This window comes from Crocodylus siamensis, chromosome 6, assembly GCF_052110815.1.
Source record: "Crocodylus siamensis isolate JL-2025a chromosome 6, ASM5211081v1, whole genome shotgun sequence".
Taxonomy (NCBI): Eukaryota; Metazoa; Chordata; order Crocodylia; family Crocodylidae; genus Crocodylus; species Crocodylus siamensis.
This window is the reverse complement of record NC_143400.1, coordinates 60499772-60525762: the sequence shown is the minus strand read 5'-3', so window position 1 is coordinate 60525762 and position 25991 is coordinate 60499772. Positions and strand designations below refer to the sequence as shown.

General features: G+C 40.5%; 1 protein-coding gene across 1 annotated transcript in view; it reads left to right on the top strand.

Moving 5' to 3' along the window:
- Positions 1 to 25941, top strand: part of CUL3 (cullin 3) — a 94250-nt gene extending 68309 nt beyond the window's left edge. Inside the window, exons 8-16 of the mRNA XM_090052239.1 lie at positions 888 to 1064; positions 3732 to 3902; positions 6834 to 6941; positions 14596 to 14720; positions 15056 to 15152; positions 16467 to 16601; positions 20483 to 20669; positions 23315 to 23460; positions 24731 to 25941. Of these exons, the coding sequence (XP_089908365.1) occupies positions 888 to 1064; positions 3732 to 3902; positions 6834 to 6941; positions 14596 to 14720; positions 15056 to 15152; positions 16467 to 16601; positions 20483 to 20669; positions 23315 to 23460; positions 24731 to 24862 (1278 nt within the window). The 3' untranslated portion in view covers positions 24863 to 25941. The remainder of the gene's footprint in view (positions 1 to 887; positions 1065 to 3731; positions 3903 to 6833; positions 6942 to 14595; positions 14721 to 15055; positions 15153 to 16466; positions 16602 to 20482; positions 20670 to 23314; positions 23461 to 24730) is intronic.
- The last annotated feature ends 50 nt before the right edge of the window (positions 25942 to 25991 follow it).

Sequence of the window (25991 nt, the reverse complement as noted above, 5' to 3'; positions counted from 1 at the left end):
ATTACTCCTTGAAGTGAATTGGGGAAATGAGAAGAAATACAACTATATTGAATAACTTTTCAATGGCTTCTTCTAAGTAACTGAGTTCAATATTTTTTGGAGTTTTATAAGATATGAAAAATATCACTTGGCTAATATCCATTTATAAATTCTTTAGTTTATACATTATAAACTGAACAGATTCACCAGTCCTTATATGAAATGCTCTAGACCATCTATAAACTGTTTTGTTTATTTATTCTATGCTAAGATGATAGTGTTAATATTGACAAATGGACTGATGTATGTTTGGTTTTGGCTTACTGAGAAAAAAGCATTTAATCCAAGTTGGACTTTGGGTGAATGGCTGAAGTAGCTATTATCTAGTACTTGCATGTGCTTAGTTTTATTATTTTCTTTTCTTTTCTTTATTAATACATACTCATAACTATGAGTATCTTGTTTGTTATTGATCATGATGCCCCTTGAAGCTTGGTAAGAACTATATGTAACCAAGATAATGGGAACTATGTCTGTAGATTTTAAGATTTATTGTGCTCCATCTTGTATCTCTGGACTATACATCTTAGTAAATTTGGGGATAAAATTAACTTGGTACATAAAATCTTTTTTTTCCTTTTTGATTAATAACTCCACTGTTAATGCACATAGTTTAGTTGGTTTATTTGAAGCAGTTAGTGTAACAACAGACTGATTTGTGCCACTCCAGACTGTTAAAAATGGGGAAAAGGTTTCTGAATTAATACTGGGAAATATGGAGATAAATGCTAAATTCATAGAATATGACTTCAATTAATGTTTCTTAAAATGCAGTGTGGTGTGTAATTTCCTTACTACTTGCAATAGCATACCTGTAAAAACAAAATTTTCCCCTTTTTTTTCTTAAGGGTTTACTGGATTTAAAGAGTAGGTTTGATCGCTTCCTTCAAGAATCTTTCAATAATGACCGCCTCTTCAAGCAAACTATTGCGGGTGACTTTGAGTATTTCCTCAACCTCAACTCTAGGTCTCCAGAGTACCTCTCATTATTTATTGATGATAAGCTGAAAAAAGGAGTCAAGGGAGTAAGTATAAACTCTCAACAGGATACATTTATACGTATGGAAAGGGACAGAGCCAAAAGGTGGTCATTTTGTCCATTCCTTTGCTCTGACACAGGATAAGTATATCTAGACAGTCTGTGATGATGTGTTACCCTGTCCTTAAACATTTCCAATTAAGGAGATACCACAGCTTCCCTCAGTACCTTGGGAATTGATCGTTGTGCTTAATTAACCTTTGTAAGTTGGAAACTATTGCCAATATCTAACTGAAAATCTTAACTACAGATTTAGACGGTTCCTCCTTGTTCCATCACACACAACATTGGAGAGCAGTAGATTACTTTCATCTTTTTAATAAACTTTTATGTATCAGAAAACTGTTACAATTCCCCCCTTCAGTTATCTTAAGTCCAGTTCCTTGAACCCTTCCTCATAGGTCATATCATTCTTTTGCTTTCCACTGGACTTTCAGCAACTTGTGCAGTGTCCAAAGTTAGTCACAGTCCTTGTCCTTGCCAGTGGAAATAGAACAGAATGCTTATCACATTGCCTGCAAAATCTGGGGTGGGGGAGACTTGCTTTCATAGCTTTGTGGCAGCTGCCTGGGCTAGGGAGGAAGGGAGTGCCTCCTTGAAGGGCTACCAGCAAGATGGCTGCTGCCCCTTGCTGCTGATTGCCTGTCAGGGTTGCCTGTCATGTGGCCCTGCCCTCCTCCACCAATCAGCGGTATGGGGTGGGGCCAGAAGATGGGAAGCCCCCGCAGCCAATCAGTGGTGAGAGGTAGGACCACTGAGGCCCCTCGGCCAATCAGAGATGTGGGGGGCCTGCTGCTTTCCACCTGTGAAATGGCTACATGGGCCTACATTCTACCTATGAAATCGGGGAGGGGGCAGCGCTTGTGAATTGGGTAGGTCCCTACATATGATACACCTGTTAATACACTTCAGAATGGCATATGCCTTTCTTGCAACAGCTTCAGATTGTTTAACTGTTTGTAGTCTATCATAACCCTCAGATCCCTTCTGCTGTACTGTTGCATACCCATTTATTTTGCACTTTGATTTTTTGCTTTTGATTTCTCCTTCCTGAGTATGCAGCTTAACACTTACCTTTCTTGAATTTGTTTCCCTTCCAAAGTAACTTGTCCTGATTGAATTTCATTTTGCTGATTTTGGACCACTTCATCAAGATCATCTTGATTTACTGTGGTTCTGTCTACCAAAGTGTTTTCAACTCTCCCAGCATAGTCTCATCCATGTACTTTATGAGCAATCCCTACCATAAATAGTTAACATGCAGAGAGGATTGCAAAAGCTTTACAATCAAGTATGGCAGTGAAATTCTCAGTTAGAGTACTTTATTTTTTTAATGTTTTAAACAGTAATACAAACCAAATCAAAGCATTGCATGAAAGAGTGGAAGATTTGACTAATGTCATACCCAGGTTTTCAGGCAACATCCCATTCTGTTGGTTTTTAAATTAATTGGGAAAAACAAGCTTTACTTCAGCGTGGCTACATGTAACCAGTTTAACATGTTTTAATGTAAAATATTATACCTAAACAGTGTATAGTGAACCACATAAACGAGAGTATTTCACTTACAACTAGGATGTTACAGTTGATTTGAAAAGATAGTGGCCCCTTTTTTCAGTTGTATTGATTCCGTTTCAAACTTGAAAGAAAATACAGCACTATAATTGCATCTTTTCATTGAAAATGGTAAGAATTACAGACCAAGTGTTCATATCTAAATCAAGAAGCCTAGTTTTTGTAAAACAGCATATTCAGCTTTAACTAAAAATTATCCAGCAGCTAACATTTGCTTGAAAAGCCTTGGACTTTAGTTGTAGCTGTTTCCTGTTTACCTGAAACATATTTTCAGCTTGCAGTAGAATGTGTGAGGGTTCTTACAGCGTAGATTTCTGTTCATGCTTCAGAAATTAAATTGTAGTTTTACTTACTTATAAGTTAGTTATTGGTATTGAAGGTTGAAATTGTCCTCAACCCACTTTTCATTACCTGTTGTAGCACTAGAACTCCAGCTCAGTCCATAGAGTGACAGGCAAACCGTAAAATGATTTATAAATAGAGTTTCAGCCTTCATTTTAAAATGATATTGTTGTTTTTTTTAATGTATTTTTCAACAGTACTTTTTTTTTTTAGTTTTAAAGTAGCTGTGGGAAATGTAAGGCACTTTTCTTCTGTCATATACTACAACTTTTTTCCTCTTGAGTGTCTTGTCTTCATTTTAGTTTCACCTGAGTTTTCCTTTTTACTTGGTATGTTAGTGTGCTGCTGTTTTGTTACACCTGGTAAATTGGGCCAGAGGGGGCCCCAGTCATCTACTTTGCATATGCAGGGTGGGTTCCAATTTAGGGGTGGTGTCAGGTTAGTGGTGGTAGTGTTGGGCTGAAAAGTCCTTCAAAATGCAGTCAACCCAGATACTTTAGAGTTGGAACTTGTTTCCTTTATATGTTGAAATTTAACCCTGGGGTCAAAACTGGATTGTTGCCTCCTAACTGGATTGTTTTCCAGTTAAATTGACTTAGGTGTGTACTTCTTTTTCTTCACGAAGGGTATGTGTAGTGCGGGGAGGGTGTTTGTTGGGCTAAGGTTTTAATTTTAAAAATTAATAAATTTTGTATTTTATATACTAAAAGTAGCAAATTACATATTTCTTTTACAGCTAACAGAGCAAGAAGTAGAAACTATATTGGATAAGGCAATGGTTTTATTTAGGTTTATGCAAGAGAAAGATGTTTTTGAACGTTACTATAAACAGCACTTGGCAAGAAGACTCCTCACAAACAAGAGTGTTTCAGATGACTCTGAGAAAAACATGATATCAAAATTAAAGGTAAAAGATTATCTGTATGCAACTTAGCACATCCAAAAGGTTCTTTAATTTATCTTCACTTCTGATTTCTTTTAATTAATATGTAATTGACATACAATTATTTTCATTTAAATATTCAGTTTTAGGTTTTAATAAATTTGAGAAAATACTATTTTTATTTCCTTGCAGTAAACACTAATCTGTCCAAAAAGAAATAAAACTACAAAATTAGGTGATGTCTGTCCCAAATAGAGTAGAAAGATATTTTAGACTGTTTTGTTCGTATAGGTCCTCAAATAAGTTAGTCTCTTACTAATAGTGCAACTCCAAAAGGCAGTATAATTAAGTGGTTTGAGACTGGGAGTTTGTTTGACCTTTTTCTTATTCCACACACTTTCACTGATCTGCAAAATGGGTTTGCAGTATCTTAAATACTGTTGAGCACTTAGAGCATAAAATAAAGCACTTCAAGATGGGGTAATGAAAGGTTATGCAGTAACTGTACAGTATGCTATTTCTTCTTTTGGAATCTGCTTTTTTTGACTTGGCATTCTTATAGTGAGACCATATTAGTTTTTGAAAACACATTTACCTTATGGTGCCTTTCACTTCCCATGATGCACTTTACCCCAAATTAAAAAGGGCAATTAAAACAGGTAAAGCCTGTGGACCTGATAACCTATACCCTGAACTCTTGAAGCAGTTGGAGATAAACTAGTGGACATTAGCTACCTATAATTCTATCTAGTCATTTGGAAAACTAAGATACCCTAGCTGTAGTGCAAACCAAACATTGTATCCTGGCTGAAACCTTTAGAGCATTTTGCCAAGACCTCACTGAAAATAAAAACAAGAAACAATGTTTGGCAAACTAGCTGATTTGATCTGGACAGCCGGTGCTCTGGGTTTACCCTGTGCTATTTTGTGCCTCAACCTGTCTCACGTAGGACTAACAGATCTTCAGTTGAATAAAACCATGCATATAACCATGTGGGGTCACCCAGGCATTGTCGAGTCTAAACAACTTGGCCTAACTACTGATTCTATCCTACAAAGTCCCTTCTGAAGGGAGGCGGCAGCAAGTCACCTTGCAGAATCTGCTTTGCCTTTGTAAGATGTGAGAGAGACTGCATCTGTTCTTAGTTAAAAATGTCTTTAATCTGTTTTACCTCAAGATGTTGAAGACTACCTGTTCTTCTAAGGAACCTGTAGCACAATAAAGTAGAAGATGCACAAGTTATCTTTTCAGCAGAGCTATTTAGCTCAAGTGCTATGCTTTATTAACAAAGCTGTACTGATTCTGGTATGCAGCTTAGCTCTGGTATCCCTGCCCAGCATAGCATTATGCCATGTATATGTAACCTACAGGTCACTTATACCTCCCCTACACATTACACTTAAGGCAAGATTAACCAGGTAATCATGCCTTAAATTGTGACCCAGCTATGTGTTCAACCAATTAATGGCATGATAAAACAAGCAAAAAGCTACAAAGTTATTCCATAAAAAATGTGTAATAACGTTGCAGCTTGTTCCCCCGTACTGTGAGCCCTGCACGACATGAGGCTCTCAGTGGTGGTAGCCACTGCACGCCCCATAGTGACAGGCTGCAGGGCTCACAGCAGGGGGGAAGCTGCTGCTGCAAACCTCCCACTGAGCCTCACAGCCAACAATGCTCATAGCAGGAGCAGTGTTCCCAGTGCTGCCCCTGCTGCGAGCCCAGGCTCCATCAGCTTTAGTGTTCACAGCCATGGGAGCCAGGGATCATGATCTGCAGTTCTCTGTGCACCAGCAATAAGGTGTGATAGAACCAAATCACAATTGCACAGTTGTGCCTCTTGCCGTGCATGTGTGGCATGACAGGGGGCATGATTGTGTGGGTCAAACATTAGATCCCATTGTGCCTTTTACCTGTATATGTAGAGTGGTATAGCAGTTAGCAAGAACAAGCTTCAAATACAGCCGATGCTTGTCTCCTGACATACCAACCTTCTGCACTGGGGAAGCCAGCCTGTGACATGGATGCCACCAGTGGCACAGGTGGTCTCTGTATTTGGCCCACAGCAGATGGGGAGAGGACAGGCAGCACAATAAGCAGAGCAGGCAGGGAGCACAGGGCTGGGAGCAGAAAGAAAAGCAGCAGATTTGAATGGGGAAGTGCAGTGGCACTGGGGGAATGAGATGCTGATTTGTGGTATACCTTCCACAATTGTTCTACACCATCTGTTGGTAAAGTTTGGTCACTCCAGATTTGTCACGGATGACTAGAGGTGAGGCCTTTCTGGCTTCCCCTACCACTCCTACTTTAGTTATTTGAAAGAAAGGTAACCATACCTGCAAGCTGCAGCAAGGATTAGTTAACAGCTGTCAGCAAGGATTCATTGGTCCTCACAGATTCGCAAAAGTTAGAGATATTTCAGTTAATATGGCTGTCTTGTCTGTGTAAGTACATTTACAACACATGCTCAATACTGTATGGTTTTAACACTTTCTGTCATCTCAGTTGATATGTTGTAGTGACCTGGAAAACTTTGCTTGTCATGGCCAATTAATGATTTTGAATGGCTGAGTAAAATTAGTTTTTCATTCAGTGTCATGTTACAGGAAGGCTGGTTTATGTGGGTATGTGTGCATTAACTTTTCAGAGCAGGTTGAGATAAAGAATATGTTTTTGACTGGTTTGTTTTGAACACAATCAGTAAGGAAAAACAGATTTCATAGTATTATGTCTCACACTGCTTCTCATCCTTGCATGGGAAGAAGAGTTTCTCTCTTAAGACCTGGAAACTGGGTATGAATGAAAATTTAACTAAGGAATTATAGCCAAAGTTACCTTTTCTGTGTTTAGGCACTTGTGGCATGTAGTGCTTTCTTTCAGTGTTTTGAGATTTGCAGCATTTATAGATGCATTTTTATAATGGTGGTACAGCGAATAACTACTTTATTTTATAGACGGAATGTGGATGTCAATTCACATCTAAACTGGAAGGAATGTTCAGGGATATGAGCATCTCAAACACAACAATGGATGAATTCAGGCAACATCTGCAGGCTACAGGGGTAAGAATCAATTATATATTTTTCTTGTGCTTCAAGTACAGAAAACAACTTGGTTCTTAGTACTAGGGGTCATGCAGGCCTTTACTGGCTACTTTTTTCACGTTGCAACTTTGGTTAACTCATTCAGTAAATGTTTTTATCCTGTGTTTATTTGGAGCCCGACTCACTACTTGATGAAAACTAGTCTCAGTAATAAAGTTCTTTTTAAATGTTTATTCTGTCTGTATTCTAAATAGTTTTATGTAGTAATTACCATAAGTGAGTTAAATATAATTAGAACAGACTGCTACCTGAGGCAGTTCAAGCACCCACTTTGAACGCTTCAAAACGCATTTGCATGCTTATCTTGCTAGGATCCTATGATCCCTGCTGACTTCCTGCCCCTGGGGCAGGGGGCTGGACTCGATGATCCTCCGGGGTCCCTTCCAGCCCAAATGTCTATGAAATCTATGACAATTGTATTCACATCAAGACACAACATAAGTTAACCAACTAACTAAAAGATGCACTGTGCATTTTGCACAGACTTAGTACGTGGTGAGTAGACTTAATTGTAGTGGAGCTACAGTCTCATCTGTACTTGCACACGGCAAGTTTGGGAAAGCTTCAGAGCTAGGCTTAAAAACTGTTAAGCTGCTTTCCCAGCAGATGGCGCATGCCAACTTGCTGCTGAGGCAAAAAGCAACTAAGTGTCAAGACTGTTAGTTCACGCTCCTAACTAGTAGTGAAGTCCATCTGTAAGCTGCAGCTTTACATGTCACTTTCCTCCTTAGCAGAGATCTTCATGGTCAGGTTTCCATTTAGGAGTCTAGTTCTTTGTGTTTTGACGCCTTGTATCTACTCTCTCGCATAAGGGTTTTGTGTGAGAGCCATTCGCTTTTCATAGCCAGTCAAAATTAGTTCTGTGGTAGCACTTTGACAGAATCATTTTAAGCTTTGATCTGTGAACTAGATTAGTAGTGACTTTTGGAGTTACACAAGATACCATTACAGGTGGTCTTGCTAGATCTTTATCTGGAAGTATGAAAACTAAATCGTGGATACTTATTGTAATTATGATATACTAAGACACTGGGCATGTAGCCAGCCCCTTTTCTTTTCCTTATTATTTAAGAATCACATGTAATCTGTCTGTCAGTTATACCCATATAAACAAACTAATTGTATGATGCTGATCCATTAGACATGAATCAGTTTGTATCTATCCTCTTAGGCTAGGGACAGATATTACACACAAACTGGTTTAAGTGATCAGAAACTGGTTTAAACCTGTAACAGAACAGACATTCAGTGCACATAAACTAGTTTCAAAATTGCTGAAACCAGTTTGAGATAAACCTGGTTGAATGTAGTATCAGACTTAACTGATTGAGCAATGTCTGTCCCAGACCTCTTCTTGGTTTAAGTTAAACCAGAGTCCTCCAGCATCCCATTATGCTCTCTGGGCAGGGCTCTGCTCTGTGCTTCCAGAGCAGGGCTGGCCCCACCCCTCTGCTCTCTAGCCCAAACAAGGATGGGACATGGTGAGATACTGGCCAGCATGGCTCCATTAAGACAGAGTGGACAGGAAGGGGGTTAATTCTTCCCTTCTCCTCCTTCCCACCACAGTTGGAGTCTACCTGTTTGATAGGAGCAGAGGGGAGGGGGCTGCAATGGTGGCCCTTGTGTCTGGCAGACCCCAGCTTCAGGGCAGAAGGGACAGAGGAAGGAATTAACCCTTCTCCCTGCTGCCTTCACCTTAGTGGGACTATGCCAGGGCTCTATTCCATGCTGATGGGAACTCTTCCCCTCCTCCTCTCCCCAGGGCAGGGTGGGGGGCTCTGTGCAGCTCTGGAGGGGCACTCCTGCTGCTCCTCCCCTCCCCCTACAGCTGTTGGGGGTGGTCCGCCTCCACTGCCTGGGCCAGCCTTGCTCAGCCTCGGCCAAGGCAGCTGCACAGTGAGGCTGAGCTGGGCCGTGGGTTTGGGGTCACCCTGGCAGCTGTGGTTCAGTGACAAGGTCACTGAGCCCTGTCAGTAGGGCCAGTTTGGAGGCACCGCAGGGGCTGCTGGCTTAGGTGCTGGGCTGCCAGGGTAGGGGCTACAGCTGTGCTGCTTACCCTAGGGTGCACTCCCCACAGGGAAAGCCAGAGTGGCTCAGTGGTGCAGAGGTGGGGTCACCTCCACTCCAGGTTGCTCCCTGCCTCCTGCTCTCTAGCTCTTGAACTTCAGTGGAGGATCAGATGTGGCTCCCAGGGTGAGTAACTGTGGCCACTCTTGGTCTATTCACTTGCAAACTGGTTCAGTCCGTGCAGGTTAGACTAACCTGCAAAGATTGAATCGATTCAGGCTCAGGCTTTTTGAATGTCTGATACTACACTTAGTGGCTGTAATGGTTTAGAGGTTAAATCCTTCCATAAAAGGTATAGCAAGACTTAACCATTTCTTTCAGTTTACCTGCTACCAATTATTGGTTCAGGATCAGGCAGGTACCATGACCCCTGGCCCAGACTGTCATTTTTCATGCTGGCAGGACCTGTAAATGGGTTTGTCTTGTTCCCTGGGTGCTTCAACATTGTTGTCTTACTTTTTTTGTCTTTATAGTAGTCAAAAGTACTTTGCTCCATATACCTTTTTTTATACAATCAGTTCAGATTCACAGTACAATGATAATGCCAATAGACTACCAAAGAATACCAGTCCACAGATAAACAGAGGCCATTATGTATCAGATGTACTAGGGCATTCTGTGCAGGCAACTTCAGATCTCTGAATGCTGTATGGTGTCTTTTTTTGTCTCGTGGGAGCCACCTCAGCTTTAATGTTTTTTCATTATGCAAAGTACTCTGAAATCTTTGATAGGAAGCACAGGGAATTTAAATTGTTTTACTTCACAGGAATATTTTTAGTTGTTGTGGGGGCTTGTACTCATGAATAATTTGGAAATAGATTTAGAGCAAGGCTGTCCAACTAGTGGACTTGTGGGGTATATGTGCCCTGCGATGGATTAACATTTGCTCCCTGGGTTCTCACCCAACTTTCACTGTCCCTGCTGCACCAGCTGTAGCAGCAGCTGTCCTCCTTCTCTCCTTTCGTTTGTGCTGCAGGCCTCTGCTGGAGAGGTGATACAGTACAGTACAGCACAGCGCAGCATAACTTGCAGTGCTGGCAGCCCAGATCACCCATATGACTTACCACCACGGGAAAAGTGAGGATGTGGCAGGGTGCTGCTCCGCATGGGGGAGCACCTACCTGCACAGTGCAGCGGGAAAGGGAAGTGCCTGTCTGTGCATGTGGGGTGTACAACCTGGGGGAGCTCATGGACCCCCACTTGTGCTCCCCCACATGTTTTTCCCCTCACAGCCACTTTGAAGTTTGACAGCCCTGATTTAGAGAAATCAAAGAAGTAGGCTCAAGCCTGTTACAACTTCCCAGGTACTACAGAGTCCACCACAAACATTCCTTCTCAAGTGCTTGAGGTATGTCCGTTTTGTGGAAATGTTTGTTCAAGCCTGTGATTCTCAACCAGGGTGCCCAAGCACCTTTAGATGCTTTGGAGGAACGTGCAAGGTGTGAGATCATCAGTGACATGTGAGGAGATAAGCAGCTAAGCTAGGTTAACAATTGTCCCTGCCTAGATAATTCCCACCTCTAATTCCCAGGCCCTATGTAAGGTGATAAGCACTGTAGTTGTATATAAACTTAAAAAAAAAAAAAGGTTCCATTCAACTCATAAATGTTATAGAGGGGTGCCTCAATTCCATTGAGGACTGCATCAAGTCCAAAAAGGTTGAGAACCACTGGTTTAATCTTTCCCATTTTCTCTAGACAGTGCATGAGAATATATGTAGCATTCTTGAAGATTTAAGGTTTTTGAATAATGTGAGTCTTTCACTGAAGGAATTGGTAGCAGGTGATTCCTTGAGTGCATCCTGATTTTTATCTGCTTTTGCTAAAGATTAGGTTTAGATGTTTCACCAAAGGACACCACCAGCAGTTACTTTCAAGAAGTATGGAAACCTCCCATCATAACTAGGCAAAGTGTTGCTATGTGTATCAGTCTGATGGATTTTGTCTTATAGATGTATCTGTAGGAAGATTTGGGCATCCTTGAAACCCAGATAGCTTTAGCTTCTCAGGCACATGGTTTTTTATTCTGGAAAATTGAAATAATTAAAACCCTTCAGTTGTTTTAAAAAGGAAGATTTTACAGTATCAGGTAAAATCCCCTCTCCTGTAATTCTTTAATGTGAACTCATAAGGGAAATTTTTAGACCCAATGATAATATTTAGAATAAAAGAGTCATTCTAGGTGCTTGAGTTTGATATTTTAAAATTGGAGAGAAAGTTCTTATTTAATTAAGAGTAAGAGGTGTGTTACATGCTTTTTGATACTTAAACGTTAAAGGAGACTTGATTCAAAGGAGGGAGGTATTGTAATCTTGATGGACGGCAGTCATTCATTTCATGGTTTCCCTTTGGCTAGCCTTATTGCTGGGTTTTTATTAAACGTCTAGAATACTGGAAGCAAAAAGAAGAGTATATATTTCCCTAGCAGAACAGTTCTGTGATAAAAATTGTTGGCATTTTGGATGGACTTGAGAAGTTTTTATGTTACTGTTGTAGTGCCATAGGTCCTAACATTTTCTATAAAGAAAGGCCTATTATGCTTCAGTTGAAATAATTTGTACACATTGCATATATATGACCTCTCATAGAAAAGGTCAGGAACCAGATATTCTTCTCTGTTCAAAGCCTCTTGGTTTTAAAACTGAGTTAACAACATATTTTGCAAGTTTATTGCAGTGTGGACAATTTCACACAAAGAGAAGTTCTGGGTTGGCAAAAGTCAGAACTGAGATGCCAGTAAACCTAAATCAGTGAACCTAAATTTTGCAGTTTAGAGATGATGCAGTTCAAGTTACATGGTTCAGACACTCTTCTTCCCTTAGTTGATGCTGGGCACACAGTGAAGAAGAGAGCAATCTCATGGGGCGCGTCTAGATGAGTGCACACATGCATCTTGCAGCGTCTCAAAGCCCTTTGAGATGCTGCAAGAGGCACATGTGGGAATGAGAAAATATTCCCTGCGCTGTGGGGGTAAAATTAGACCCCTGGATATCCAGGGATCAAAAAGAACCATGGCAGAAAAAAGCAGGGCAGTGGCAGCCAGAGGTTGGGTCCTCTGCAAAAAAGCTCTAGTAGCAGCCAGAGCATCTCTATAGCTGGCCTTCGCCCTGGTGCTGAAGCACGCTGACTACTCGTGCAGGGCAGGTGTCATGCCAACTGCAGGGGGCTGGACCCTAGCTCCTGCTGGTAAGTAGGGGGTGGGAGGGGCTGGAGGAGAGAGGAGGGCACCCCAGCCCCCATCACTGCCCCCTCCTGCCTGCCCCCCAGAGTCCCCCTGATCCCTGCCCTACCTGGCCACATGCCTTGCCTGCCCCCCCCCCAAAGCCTTCCCAGTGGCTGCCCCAGCCCCCCCATCACTGCTGCTCCAGGCCCCAGCATTCCAGCAATTTAAAAAAAACAACCCCCCCACCACCCTGCACTCACCAGCACTAGCAGCTACCATGAGAGTCACTGGGGACCCCCCACACAGTGCAGGGCCAGGTGATGGCTCTGCTACCCTATGCTGCATGGAGGGGCTCTGCCAAGAGGCCCCACAGCTCCTGCTCCTGCAGTTAGTGAGGCCCTTTTTTTTTTGTTCTAAAGTGCCAGAGGCTGGGGTGGGGGCCTGGGGGTGCAAACAGGGAATGGGGCCAGGTGGGGCAGCTCTTGGGTCTGGGGGAGTGGGGGTGGGACTGGGAGGGGCAGCCATCAGGGGTGCTACAGAAGCCAGCAGGGGATGGGGCCAGGCAGGGCAGCAGTTCAGGGGGCTGAGGAAACAAGTAGGGGTGGTGCAGGTGGGCCCTGTTGAGTGAGGTGGGGGGCACCAAAACGTATAGATTTTCAGAATTGAATTTATTACAATGATAGAGACAGTGGTAGGCTTCCAAATTCCTTTAACACTATAGATACATCAATAAAATATTGCCAAACTGATATCTCTCTCTCTCTCGATATAGATATAGATACATATATAGTGGTCTTTTGTTTTAATTGTGGAGGAACATGGATTTCAGGGTAATTTACAGAGTGATTTTGAGATTTATTTTTTTTTTTTTTATCAGGGATTTTTCAGCGTTCAAGTAGGGACCACCAGAATTCCTGCTAGGGAGGACCAATGGCAGGACCCTGCCTGCTCAGAGCTGGCACCTTGGACCCAACTGGAGGTGGCCAACCAGTTGGCCCCCCTGCAAGCCCTGCGAGATAGGGAGGCAGGTCCCGCACAGCCTGTTATGCCCCTGAGCTGTGGGGGCTCATCAGCACAGGCTACTTTGCCCCAGGCCATCAGGGCTCGGAGAAACCAGAAGCACCATGGTGGGCGCTTCCAGTTTCACTTTACCTTACAAGCCAGCATGCCAGTTAATTGAGCATGCCGTCTTGTAAGATGCCGGTTAACAGAGCTTTTACTCTACTTTTGTAATATAAAAATAACATATTTAATGCTGTTCAGGGAGGCTGTTCTACTATTTAACTTTGAAAGATTTTGAGTTTCATTTCCATGACATCTATGGCGGCTTAATCTAATGTGCTCTATCTATTCCTTTATCTTAGGTTTTCTTGTAGTATGCAAGAATCTGGATGCATTTAATTACACTTTGTTTTAGAGAGAAAATTACCTGCCTGTGATGCATGTTCTTCGAAAATATTAATTATAATAAGGCCACATTCATTTTCCTATTGGAGCTGAAAATACTTTTATTTACAAGTTTAACACAATTGAATTTAGTTGACTGTTGTTAACAAATACACCTTGATTGCAAATAGTTGTGTGCCACCTACTGATGAAACAATTAACTCAGAACTTCAGTTCAAGTGTTTTCAACCTGTGCAAATACCAAAGTTAAGTTAATTTATTTTAGAACAAGAATTTAAGCCAATTATTTTTTCCAAGTTGAGAGAAACCATTTTTTGATGCAAATTAAAGTAAGATATACGGTAAGGTAAATGGTTTTCTATTTTAAAACTTGAGAAGAAGAAAGGTATGAGTTAACTTGCTGTTGTTAACTCCCTATGTTAAATAGCAAGCTATTTCTGTAGGCAGGAGGCAGGGTATATTTGCACTGTATAGGCTAACCAAATGAGCATGAGGTTTCATGAGCCTTAACTTACTTCATCAGATGCTGTGAAATTTTCTTATCATACTCTGCCATAGGGCAAGTACATAACTTTTTGGTTTTAATTCATATGGTTAGCCACCTGTTTTCTTCTAGTTAGTCAACTGTTTTAAAAACAAAGTAACAGCAGGAGGTCATAAATGACAGATTTGGCTGTGAGGTGCTGTGAATTTCAGAATTTCTATTTATCACAAATATTTGCTTTTGCCTGTTACTTTACATTGTCAAATTCTGTACAGTCTCAAATGCCAGATGGGAACAATGTGAGTTCTTTCTGGCTGTTCTTCTGATTTTTTTTGGCTCCTTCACCAACGGTTATAACTTAATTTGCCTTTCTTGGAAAGTATGGCAACTGTAACTTATCTTATGGAAAGTGAATGACTAATTATAACAATGAACAAGGATGAAAAACTCCTGTTTTTAAATTGTGCACTCCTTCTTCCAATTACTCTGCAGGTTTCATTAGGTGGTGTTGATCTCACAGTGAGGGTTCTCACAACAGGTTACTGGCCTACACAGTCAGCCACACCCAAGTGTAACATCCCTCCAGCCCCCAGGCATGCTTTTGAAATATTTAGAAGGTATGTGTTAAATTAGGCATTTGATACTCTGTCTTGTAAAATAAGTGTTTTTTAATAATATAGTTACAAGAATTTTAAAACTATATTCTAAATGCTAGAAAGCTAGAAAACTGACTTACTGCCCGTCTTTTTTGTTTCAAGTGAGACTTCCGGTTAAATTTAATGCTTTTAAGAGTAACCTATAAATTACACTTAGTGTATTTCATCCTGAAAGACTAGCAGTGTTCTCAGTAGTTATCTGAAATGCTTTGGGAAACTCCGGGTAATATACAAGGTATAAAAATGTAACTACTTTCCATTTTAATTTCACAAATTCCATTTTATTTGTATTGTAGATTTTATTTAGCCAAACATAGTGGTCGACAACTGACGCTTCAACATCATATGGGTTCTGCAGATCTCAATGCCACTTTCTATGGCCCTGTTAAAAAGGTAAACTTCAAGGTTGTACAAGTGTTAACTTAAAACACTGTATACTTGTAGGCTTTTGACGAGTTTTGCAGTGTTAGATATGCTCCATCCCTTCTACAACAAATTCTTTCCCTGACAGCACCTTGGAATATACTTATAATGCGTATGTTGTGTAAGTTAGAATCAAATTTGAAACTATCCAACTTGCTGGCTTTTCTATAGCATAGAATGGTAATGAACATGTTGTCACAAGTGACATTCCAAATATGTGTTAATTTTAAACTGTGAATCTGTTCATAGTGAAATCAGGTTGTTTTTCCGGAGTTATTTCATTGTAGTTAATCTTACATATATTTTAAAGCCAAACCTGTTCTAGTTTCACATACAGAGCGCCACTAACTTATGACATTTGCTGAATATATGAAATCTTAATCTGATATGCATGAGAAATGAATGTAGCAAGCGCTGAAGAGATCAGTGCTGGAAAGCTAATCTTAAATTAGAACCAAGAGTGCTTAACCACCAGCCTGTGGGCCAGATGCAGCCCACAGAGCCATGTCATCTGGCCTGTGGGGCTTCTCACAGGTTGGGAAATTTTGGCAGTGGGGGAGTGGTGGCATTTAATACTACCACCCTCCCCTGCTTCTAGATTCCCAAGCCCCGGGCAGCAGGTCAGAGCTGAGCCATGCCCCTTCCTCCTGCATGGCTAGATTGGGGCTGGGCCATGCCCACTTCCTCTGCATGGCTAGTTTGGAGCTGTGCCATGCCCCCTTCCTCCCATGTGGCTGGGCCATGCCCCCTGCCCCCGCATAGCTGGATCGGAGCCAGGTAATGATCTCTTCACATGACCGGATGGGGCCCCACTGCACCTTCCCTGGGCACTAGATTTTGACTACTGCTGGATAAACCTGTGGATGAACCAGGCAGTGCCCACGCAGCCTGCTGAGCACCACTGAGGTGGGAAAAAGAGATTGCATGATGCATAGAGACAAAGAGGGCATTCAAGCATAGCTGCAAAGCAAGCCTTATTTATGGGATGCCCCAAAAGGGATTAATAAGAGGCTTGGGGCTGGTGTCATTGGAGCAATGGGCAGGTAGCTCAGGTGCAGCACAAACGACAAATTGTGGGGGAAAGTGGGATGTAAGGATGCTGAAAGAGCCTTGGAGAGGGTAGGCAAAGGAAACACCTAGCATATACCACTGTGATAATTGTACATATTTAAAAATGTTGTAATTAATACTCATAAGCAGAGTCTTCCATTTAACGGAAAGCTGATTTAGGAGGTCCAGTTAGATTCCTATAAGTAATTTTATGTTTTTTTTAAATTAAAACAGGAAGACGGCTCTGAGGTTGGTGTAGGAGGTGCCCAAGTAACTGGCTCAAACACACGGAAACACATACTGCAAGTTTCCACTTTCCAGATGACAATACTAATGCTCTTTAACAACAGAGAAAAATATACGTTTGAGGTAAGAAGTGTGGCTTTTTAAGCAAACTTTAAATAATTATTAAACTAACCCTTACAAACAGACGTCAGTTCTGTCATGAGGTCGTGGTTTCCCATCTAGACCTTGTGCTGTAGACATCTCATTGGTATGTTGTTCAGGTGCTGTCTTCGGGCATTAAGTTTAAGTACATAACAAAGCTTACCATTGTCCTAAGTATTACGCAATTTAAGGTGCACTTCACTTTAGTTTCTTCAAATAATACTGACTACCGCTGCTTTAAGATTTATTTTTGAGACAAAATTTAGATTATTGTAATTTAGCTGTAAAATTGCATGGCAGGCAGAAACTTGAAAAACAAATGGGGTAGAAACAAACTAGTAGTTAAACAGTATAACCTCATAAATCCGACATGCTCAGGACTAAGCACCTGCCTGCTGTAAATGTGAAAATTCTGGATTTTTTAAACGAGCAGTGGCTGGTCGCAGGGTAGGCGGGGCAGTGGCAGTAGTGGTCACTGCAGAGCAGCAACGCAGGGTGGTGGAGGGTGGTGGCAGCCACTGCATGCAAGTTTCCCTCGCCACTACTCCAGGACTGACCACTGCTACGCCCCAATGTGCCGGATTTTTGAAAATTCCAGATTTTTGATATCCAGATTTAAGAAGTTATATTGTACTTAAATTATAATACAAGTAAACAAGTACCAGTTATACATATAAAGGTAGTGGGGGGGGGACTTTTTGGTTATCAGCAGGGGAAATTAAATGCACTTTGATCCACATTAACGTATTTCAAGAAAATTTCGCAAAGCATGCAGCTTATATCTGTGCACGATGCTAACGTTTACAATTTTTTCGGTCTTCTATAAATAAAGGATGTAGATAGTTATAGAATGTTATGCTTTTAGATGTACTGCAGAAAGTTTTTAAAAACCATTTCATTGAAATGAGTGAAATATAACTTAAGAAACGGAATTGCATGGAACAGCACATTTAGTTTAACATTATGGCTAAGTACAGACAGTCAGAAGCCTGAGGCTGAATTGATTCAATGTTTGCATGTTAGTTTAAGCTGCACAGATTAAATGGAAGTGAACAGATATTATTTACCTTTGACTCAGGAAATGCAGCCACGTGCTTGCAGAGGCTCAGGCCAGAAGCCGAGGGCACTAGAGCATGGCTTTCTGGCTGTGCGTTTGTTCACTTCCTCTTCGTGCTGCCCCCAACCCAGACTTATAGCAGTAGGACTCTGCAGGGTTGTTCATCACTTCCTCTTCCTGCTTCCAGGAGCCTCTGGGATTTGTAGTTCACAGTTGCAGTGAGTAGTAAGTTTGAGCAGGGAAAGGGGTCTGTAACCCCTCTCCCTGGCCCAAGACCTCATCTGGGGTTTGCCTGGAGGGGGCATTCCTGCCCCCCCCCCCCCTTCAGACTGGGCTGCATTCCCAGCTGGGCTTGGCTCCCCCTCCCCATCTCTTATCAGCCAGCCCTCGCTGCTCCAGCTAGGGAGCTGAGGGGTGGGGCCAGCCCTGCTCTCTGGAGCAGACAGCACAGACCAGCCCATGGCTGCAAAATGCTGGGATGCTGGGGAGTGTGATTTAACTTGAACCAGGAAGGGGTCTGGGACAGAAGTTTCATAAACCAGTTTGACCCAAATCAGTTAAATCTAATCTACATTTAACCAGGTTTATCTTAAACGAGTTTCAGCCATTTTGAAACTGGTCTGCGTGCACTGGGCTTCTGTTCTGTTACAGTTTTAAGCCCATTTCTGATCATTTAAACCAGTTTGTGTAACTCCTGCCTGTAGCCCATGTATTAATGTTAGCCTTTAAGCTGAAAAGCAAGGAACTTTAAATGTCTAATTTGTTCTGGCAAATCTTAGCACTGCAGGGTTCATGAAGGCTCAGCACTGAGTGCCATATGTGTCATAATGAATAGCAGAAATAAAATTTGAAGACAATATGTTGGCCAGTACTACTAAACAACACTAATTTTATTGTCTTCATTGTTAATAATGGATAATCAACCCAAGGGTATTGCATTTCCTTTATGCTTTGTATTATAAACATTAAGTACACAAAAAGCTTGTTACATGAATTAATAAAACTTTAAAGTATAGTTCTGCTTTGAAAAAAGTCTAAGAATGGCACCATATTTCTTTAAAACTTTATTCCTTTTAAATATTCAGAGAGTTATTTCATACTTATGTGAGAACTGAAAAACTAACTATTCTCACTTGTCCACCATTAGAATGGTTATGTGGAATTGGGTTGCATGGGGGCAGAATTTAGCACTGCACTTGGAATCCATCTTAGTAAAGTGCCCATCATCATAGCATCTGGGAACTGAATACAAGATTAAAATTTGGAACTACTTTAATTCCTATCTGCTGATGGTGCCATCTAAGAATACTGTACAGACAGAAGTATGAAATAGTCTTTTCTCATGGAATAAAAAAGAAGAGAATTTGAATACAGCCATGTTTAACTATGGATATAAGGGTCTTCAGCTTACTAGTTAAACTTGAGGAAGTACTAACTGCTAGTAAAGTCCTGAAGCATTTTGCAAAAGTTTAGAAATATTTCAACATCTTCTGTATTATTATGGTCAGTTAACTGGAAAATGAGGATTGATGACTGAGCTTCCACATGGCTCTCTATTGAGTTCTTAGAGACAATAACCTTCTAAACATGCATCCAACTATGTAAGTGTGTTAAAACTAGCATACTGTATCTTATGTCTTGCGTAGCAAATTATCTGCTTGAGAAGCTCTGTAACTACAAAAGTACATGAAAGTTTGAGTGACTTGACAGACAAGTTGATTACACATCTTGAAAAGTGGGCCTTCCAATTCTTTATGCTAGGGGTGGCCAGCCTGCAGCATTCATGCCACAAGTAGTATAGGCAGCCTTTGTGTGTGGCATGTGGCAGATCAGGGAGTGGGCAGACTGCACAGCAGCAGATAGAGCAGAAAGCTGAGCATCAGTTCAGGTAGGGAACACTAGAATTAGAGCAAAAAGCACAACAGTAGACTGGACAGAAAAAGCAGGTCACAGTGGTGTGCTGAGTGGTTTGAGGCTAATCTGTGGTATGCCTTCCAACAAGGTTGGCATGCCCTCTGTGTGGTAGTGTTACAAGTTTTACACTGTTACTCTTGTCATCCTCTTGTCAAATCCTTCAGATTTCATGTCTTGTTTGAGTCAAGATGAACAAAACTGAATTGGTTTTGTTTGAAAGTGGAGAGGGACAGAAACTAAACTAATCTTGTATAGTTGTGTACTCTGTTAGAGGTGTATACTCTGCAGAGCCATGAGAATTTGCTTTTGAAAAATATAGTTTCAGATTCAAGATAGACTTTAATAATACCTGTAGGACTATGAGTTTTTCATATTAAAGTACTGCTTCTGCTGGCTTAGTAAGATATTTGCATAGGCCTCTGTCAGGAATTTCATTGATGCATGGACTATATATACTTTCCACTGAAGTGATGATAGAAGTTCCTTTGGAGCTCAGGTTTCACTCCAGCTAATGTTGGAGATAGGTGAAAGGCGATAGTCCACTTTCTCAGGAGATAAATGTTCATTTATCATTTAATATGCTTAGGAGACCTAATTATTCATTCAGCTGGTTTTACTGGGTTGACGATTGTTTTCTTAAAATTATACTTCAAGAAGCCCACTTCCTTAAAACCAAATTTATCAATCTTTAACCATTTTACACAGTACTCGTTAACTCATTTGGTGACAAGTCTAATTTGTCAGTGTTCTAAAGATTATAAACACCAGTAAACTGTTTTGAGGGCAAAGGATTAACTTTTTGTACAGTCAATTCTGTCTTTTGCAAAGTACAGTACCTAACCTGTTCTGATATTAATCATAAACTAATTATGATGTCATGGTTTTCTTTTAGGAAATTCAACAAGAAACTGATATCCCTGAAAGAGAGCTTGTTAGAGCCCTACAGTCCCTTGCATGTGGCAAGCCAACACAACGAGTTCTTACAAAAGAGCCTAAATCGAAAGAAATAGAAAATGGTCATATATTTACAGTGAATGATCAGTTCACATCAAAACTGCACAGAGTCAAGATTCAAACGGGTAAGTGATGTTTTAGTTGCTGATACTTTATAAATTAAGATGTGAAACATATTGGGATTTTACTTTGCAAGCTTAACACTTTATCCCAGCCAGAGGAAATTAATAATCAATAAAATGTACTGCTGTCACAAGCTAGTAGCTGAAAATGAGAATTTAAAAGCAGGAAGTAATGGTTAAGGGAACTGGGAATGTTCTCAAAATGCTCAGTCATCTTCAGCAAAAACAGAAATTTAAAGCACCAAAGCTTTAAATCAAGCTTGGTTTGAGCAGTGGGTTGATCTGAGTTCACTAAGTTGAAATCAGTTGAAATCACTTGCCCAACTCACAAAAGTGTTGAAAATTATCACCAACTATATTTAGATCTTTGGATAGAATATGCTTTAGATATTTCAATGTAAGATAGTAATACCTGATATTATCACACTTTATATAAAAACTCAGCTCCAGCTTCTATCTCAGGACACCCAGTGGCAGCATTTAAAAAGATTTTTGTATATAAAATAGACAGACCATTTTCAGTAGTAATTTCTGGTGCCAGATGCTTCTAATATTGCAACCATTTAACCTTTTTTGCTAAAAACTATAATTTTGGATAAAGCAGCAGACATCTTAAACCAAAGGTTGGGAACCTTTTACTAAGACAAGCTGCAGCTTGCAACCCAGCTGGCACCATGAGCCACAATTTGCCCCTAGCTGTTCCAGTTCAACATCAATCTGTTTTTTTGCCCTGCAATTCCCTTTTTCATTGCTCTTTGCTCTGTGGATCTTAAAATACTCATTAATGTAATGTAAATCTGATCAGTTGTAAAAGCAGTTTACTATATAGCTGATCAGATTTTTTTCAGGGGTGACTGAATCTAGGTTCTTTTCTGTTTCTTAGCACCCTGGCACTGTAGAGCTAGTTTTGATCCCTCTGAGAACATGTATCTTCACATTCCCTAGTGAAAAACTGAAGGTTAAAATATGGTGCGTGCTCACTCTTAACAAAAAGCCATAAAGGCTTGGAGGCTGTATGTCGAGAAAGTAAGAGGGGAAAGGGATCTTAGCAAGGAGGCACACCTATTCAGAAGAAGAAAAGATGTTCTGAAATCATATTTATAGGAAATGAGAGTGAGGAGAAAAAAGTGAGAAATCAGTGATGACAGAAAAAGGACAAAATTAAATGCAGATAAAAGTAGAAGGGAGTTATAGTTAAAGAGAGCAAAGTGATTTGTTTGATCTTTTCCTTGCTGCTAATTATTTTAGGGTCCTGGCTAGGGCTGTATGAAGCTTCAGTAAGTGACAAGATTCAGAGGAAATTCGGCCCGATTCAGTGACCAAAACTCCGAATCCAAATTGAATTGGGAGACCCATTAAAAGGTCCAAATCGAATTGGAAGCCTCTGAATCAATTTGGGGAGATTTGGAAGGCTTGCAGCAAACAGAAGCTGAGAAGAGGGAGGGGATGGGGTGATCTTGCATATATGGGAAAGGCTGGAGGGCGGGAGGAAGACTGCTCTATTAACATCTATTGTTGGCCAGTCCCCACACACACAAGTGATCTGAGTTTCGCTCTCAAGAGTTTGATGTGCACGTTCATCGATACCCCTACACTCATCTCCTTGAAACTTGGCAGGCTTTACACCCTCAAAAGGGGCTACCATCCCTGCTGTTTTCATCTGACTGCAAAAAAAAAAAAAAAAAAAGACAAAGCTATTTTGGTGATTCCCTGTTACAGTCTATGGACGGATATCAGAATCCGAATCGGCTGACTCAAATTGGGACAGTGATTCAAATCATTGAATCGAATCGCTGTCCCTCCAAATAGGCCAAATCTGAATCTGAAGCGAATACTTGCTGCTTCGTACAGGCCTAGTCCTGGCACATATATTTAGGTCGTTACAGTTTTAATCGCACCATAAAATGTGAATTCCCAGCTACCCAGTGAATGCAGTTTATGGTGTCATATAGCAAACGCGCCACAAAGATATTCCATATACAATGCATAACTGTTTTTTGGCTCATTTATATCATGCCTTAAATTGAATGTGTGTCATGTTGGAGCTGACCCATAACATCCTGATGCTCAACTGATCATAGAGATCTGCTGTGGGGGCAGCCCAAGGGTCTAGGATGCAGCCATCCTCTCCCTAATCAGTGGGATCAGGCTGAAGGCATCCCTAGGTCCTGGACCCTGCATCCCCACTCAATCCTTTCAGGAAAATGGGGAGGACACCGTGCTCCTAAGGTTTGCTGTGTGCTGGTCCAGCAGTCTAATTTGTTGAAAGAAATGGAAAAGTATCTTTAATTTCAGAAAACTTCATGTATAATCCTTAGCCAACAATTGATTTGGCAAAATCAGTGTCATTTTAGTGAGCAAAATTGTGCGCAGTAGCCAGAGTTCTGCAAGTAGGCTTTTTAGTACTGTTTAACTTCTACAGTAAGATGTCAGTTGCTATTCACTATTGACAAGCAAACATACCTATGTGTTGACTACTATATGCATCTTAGTTCTTGTGGCCTCATTTAATTAAAAAACCATATTTGAAAACATTGCAAGCAGGAAATAACGAACTTCATTGAGACTCAAATGAGATTTCATGCATGTTAACTGTACTAAAATGCATTATTTTGACTTTGCCTATGGTATTTCACCTTTTCTTTTAGTTGCTGCCAAACAAGGGGAATCGGATCCAGAACGAAAAGAAACAAGGCAGAAAGTAGACGATGACAGAAAACATGAGATAGAGGCTGCTATAGTTCGGATAATGAAATCTAGAAAGAAGATGCAGCATAATGTGCTAGTAGCAGAGGTAATGTGTCTCTGGTGTTGACAAGAGATTTCTCTGACAGTTTATTACTCCTTCCAGTTCTACAGTGTTACAGAGCCCTATCGGTGATTAGGACCCACAGTAGTACTGTTATTGAGACACTTTTTATTTCTTTCGAAAACCTAGTTTTAAAAGAAATCTGAAACACCCCAGATGGGTGAGAGGGAATCTGTTAATTACAGGCACTAAAGGAGATCATGTAAACAGTTTCTTAAATTGAAGTTTTATTGCAAAGTAATGTATTGAACACTAAAGATCAATATCCTGCGTTGCAGTCATTGCTAAACAAAGAGTGGATGGATATTCAGTATGGGAAGAGTCTTGCGCTTTTTAGTTTGAAATGTGAAACTTTGCTTTTTGGTTTTTTTAGGAACAGCAGACATTTTCCAGCCCATCGTAACCACAGTGGTTAGATGGTGGAGAATTCTCAGACCAGGCAGTACTCCAGAGAACAAAACTTTGCTTATTTTTATAGTAAAATTCACATTTTATTATAAGAAAACTTAGCACATAGATTGTGTTTGCACCAGTGTCATATACTTCAGAATCCAAGTTGATTGGTGTTGGTGCAGGGAAAAATGTTTTCCTCTATATGTATCATTCCTTAATTGTCCCGATGCATTATCAGATTTTCTCTCTGTCTGAGCCAGTGACTGTTAGTGCAGGCAAAATATTGGATGTGATGTATCAGTCGTACAGGAATAAAGATACTAATTTATTTTGGCTTGGTCCAAACCTATTTCTGTTACAAGCTTCAGTATTAAGCAAGTTAAAAATTGTAGGATGCATTCAGATGAGCAGGAACAGGTAATAGCAGCACACCTTGTGCTCCTGTTGCATGGCAGGTGACCTCAGTGGCTACCAAATGTGCTGGCTCCATCAGCCTTACCTGGGATCCTGGGGGCATCTGGGAGCTGCAGCCACAATGCTTCTGCAACAAGAAGCCTGGCTGGCAGTTTGGCTCCGGCCGCTAGGCTCCGGTTTGCGTTGGCATGTGCTGCCACCACATGCATCACCACACTTTATGACTTGGAGTTTTTTAACCCTGGGATCTCCTGCATGTGCAGTGTAGCGCTGAAGATGGGTCTGTGCACCACATACCACACATGGAGAGGCACCCTTAGTGTGCAGATGACTACATGTATTTTTAAAAGCTGTTTCCATGACTGTTTTGGTATATGTTTGTTGTGTTGCCTAATCATTTAATGTGACCTGAAATTCCACATTACACAATCTTGTTTTTATATTCTAGGTAACTCAGCAACTGAAAGCCCGATTCTTACCAAGTCCAGTTGTTATTAAAAAACGTATTGAAGGACTTATTGAGAGAGAATATTTGGCACGAACACCTGAGGATCGCAAAGTATACACTTACGTAGCATAAAATGCGTTCAAAAATTTGATTTATTCTTGGACTATATTCTTCGCATGAACTGGGAAGTTCTTTTAAATCATTAATATTAAGACGACCATCTCTTCTATTAAATTACAATACATGTTCTAGACCATTCAGATCAAGCCTTTTACTCCTTTTGAGAGTTTTCAACATCAGTTGATTGAGCTTCAGGCTTTTCAACGTTATCCCTGTAGAGATCATACTTACAATTCCTCGGGAAAATGTGAATGTGCCGCGTTTGTTTTCAATATTGTATGAAAACAGAAAAATAAAAACAAATTTAGAAAATACAGCTCATTAAAAAATAAATTGTTGGAATTTCATTTCCCCAGATCTTCAGTGTTGATGTAAATGTGTTTCTGTAGTGTTGCTTAGCACCTCGCGCATTGTATAAATTGGGTTTTAAAAAGCCCACAACTGGTAAGACAGAATTCCCAGGTATATTGCTCTGCTTCAGACATTTCTTTAACTAGCCATGTTAATTTAAATATTTGGTAATCTTATAAAGACCCGGGAATACAATTTTAGCATGCTTCACTCTTCCGGCTGCACTCACTATTGTTCCAGCAATACGATCAGGAACCTTTTGGGGCTCAGTAAAGACAGTAATAACTTTGGCTTTCCCTTCTGTAATTTGAATTCTTCTAAAATAAGTTCTATATTGATTAGGTTTGTTCTGGTTTCTTTATAGGAAAAAGAAAAGGAAAGATTTTAGTGTGTATAAACTGTATAATAATTTTTGCTGTTGTACTCACTGCTGATAGTGGATTGTACAGGGCGATGTTTTTATTTCACTTAATGTAGACAAAACAAATTTAAAATAAATGGATTTAGTGTACACAAACAACTAAGTGTGTTAGAGTACAGGGACGGCAATTTATTGGACATAAATACTGTCCCCTGGGGAAACGCACCAGACAGTACTTTGTTTATATGTCATAGAGGGGGTTATGGCCAGAGGATTTTCCACCATACGTACCTATTTCAGGAAATTAAAATGAAGCCATTGTGCACTATTAATTGTTTTAAAATTAAATCTAAAAATGCAATAAATATTGTTACTTTAATCTTCATGAAATCTTCAGTTCTTATAGAACAACTTTTTTCACTTAACTGC